The sequence below is a fragment of the Pygoscelis adeliae genome, unplaced genomic scaffold (genome assembly GCF_000699105.1).
Source record: "Pygoscelis adeliae isolate BGI_AS28 unplaced genomic scaffold, ASM69910v1 Scaffold202, whole genome shotgun sequence".
In the NCBI taxonomy this organism is placed as follows: Eukaryota; Metazoa; Chordata; class Aves; order Sphenisciformes; family Spheniscidae; genus Pygoscelis; species Pygoscelis adeliae.
Genome location: NW_008824544.1, coordinates 1730602 through 1732946, shown reverse-complemented (window position 1 = coordinate 1732946; position 2345 = coordinate 1730602). Strand labels below are relative to the sequence as shown.

The 2345-nt window shown below is 45.4% G+C and overlaps 1 protein-coding gene across 1 annotated transcript in view; it reads right to left on the bottom strand.

The window, feature by feature from the left end:
- CELF2 (CUGBP, Elav-like family member 2) overlaps positions 1-2345 on the bottom strand; it is a 379525-nt gene that overhangs the window by 99683 nt on the left and 277497 nt on the right. The window contains exon 4 of the mRNA XM_009321743.1: positions 209-291. Coding sequence (XP_009320018.1) covers positions 209-291 — 83 coding nt within the window. The remainder of the gene's footprint in view (positions 1-208; positions 292-2345) is intronic.

Genomic DNA, 2345 nt, shown 5'->3' with positions numbered 1-2345 from the left:
TCCAGCCAAGGGACTTTTTACAGAAAAGCAACTGCCTTTTGAGATGATGCCATTGCTACAGGACTGGCACCGTTACAGGACAGACCATCAGGTTAGCCACCCTCCCTTGAAGAGATCAAGGTCACTTGGGGCACCAAACAGCATTTTGAACAAAAGGGCTATTTTTCTGGTGATAAAATAATTAGGATCAAAAAGTAAATGTACTCACCCCAGGTAAAGTTTTAATATTGTGCAGTGCATTCTGTGCCTCAAGAGCAGCTTTTCTTGTATAAAATGTTACGAAACAACAACCTATAGAGAGAAATGAAAAGCTTTCAGAAATTAGTGAGTATGATTTGTGAGAGTACAATAGGGAGAGAGAAAAAACAGTGGTTGAACAACATATTATGAAAGCTGGAAGTGAATTATCATGAGACTGCCTGAGTGACATGAATAAAAGGAAGCTTGTATGGTTTAAAATAAAAAGTCACCCCCTGTGCATTGCATCTATAGCACACCTACATTGTTAGTGAACTGTAATCACTTAGAAATTAAGTTAACCAAAATCCAATTGGCTTTGTACAGTAAATAAGGTTATATTTTTCTGAAGGCTCCCCATTATACTTTTAATATAAGCAACATGGCAAGCTCAAGCCGTGTTGCATCCCAGGAAAAAAATCAGGTTGAAGCAGGACCTTATTTAAAGGGCCTTATATGTAAGAGCTAAGGTTTGGTCCCCACCATTTGAAACCAGGTAGGACTGGAGGTAGGACACTCATCTCAGTGGCAAGAAGGAAGATAAGCTACAGGAGAATTCACCACTGGTGGGATAGTGGAGGCTGCTGATGGTTGGCAGCACTGAGGCTGCATCCGTCTAACCTTCAGTAAAGCAGACAGTTTTAGTTGCTTTAATCCCTTGTTTACCCTTTTGGCAGCATGGTGCAACTAAGCGGTCTGTGGGACCAACCATGGAAAGTAACCCTTCCCACAGCACGCGCACGCCAGGCAGCTCAACACCTGCCCCCGAGCGAGGTCAGGGCTGACAGGTAGATCTGCAGGGGACAGCTATAACATGATAGGCATAGGACAAAGAAACAAGGACCAAGATTTGACTTGCTGCAATCTGTAATGTCCCACAGTAATGAAGTCTGCTCCCAGGGATGCACGGGGCACGTGCGGAGAGCTTACTGCGGGAGGACCTTGCATCCGTGTTGCAGGTGGGATGCTCAACACAATATCCCAGCTTGTGACTTCAACTTTACTTCCAGTGGGAGGGAAACCACTTTGAGAGCATCACTTGTGCACTTATGTGCATAACACAAGATTGCAGGTATAGACACAAGGAAAATTCACACTCAAATAGCTCCTACCCAGCACAGTAAATCAGTGATGTAGGCACACCCTTAGCCCCTAATCTGTTGCTACTCTGTCTGGAGGGGAAATAGGGTGAGGCTGAATTCAGCCCTTGTCCTGTGGACGTGGGCAGCCCCTGCTTTGGAGCCATTTCACATTAAGAAGAGACCTCAAAACTCCTATAGAGCTCTGTGGTTGCAGATGGGACGCCCGGTGACCCAGCTGCTATAGGGAGAGGGAAAACATGCTGGGTAATGCTGGCTGGGAGGCAGAAGTGGCTACTTAAGCAAAAATCTACTTCGTGTCAAACAACATGATGCAGATTTTACTGATGAATCAGAAAACAATACCACTCTCTTAATCACAGACAGAAATTTGTTACAACTCCAGAGAAATGTCAAAACCAAACAGTAAATAGAAGAAACCCCAGCTCTCGAGCCTCGGTGTTCCCTTGGAGCATGACACAGATAAAATAATTTGTCCTTCGGGCAGTGAGCAAAGCTGTTGCTTGCACCGGCTCCCTAATGTTGACCAAGGTGAAACATCATGTCCCACCTGATATGCCTGAGTTTGTTCAACCTCACAGCATCCCCCTAACAGCAAAGGAGACCTAGGAGAAAGCGTGCACAGGAGAACACAGCTACCACATTTTAAGTAACCATGTGGAGGTGGCCCATACCACACCTTGGAAGGAAGGGCTGAATCCAGAACTGTCCCTCTGCTGCCTCTTGCTTGGCTCAAGCTGTGCATTGCACTGTGAATGCTCCCTCCGGCTTTGCAGCTGGGCCAGCGACAACCATTACCTTTATAACAAGCAAAGGTAATCATGTATTCCCAGCTGGAATACAGCAAGTTTATCCCTAACGCAGAAAAGCACTTGCAGGCAATACAATACGCGGGCAGGCAGGTAATGCAGATGTAATGCAGCTGGGAGAAACACTTTTCATACTGCCAACAGGTTCCTTAAAATTTCCCAGTTTATTATAGAGATGGTTTAATAATTGTCTCGGTGA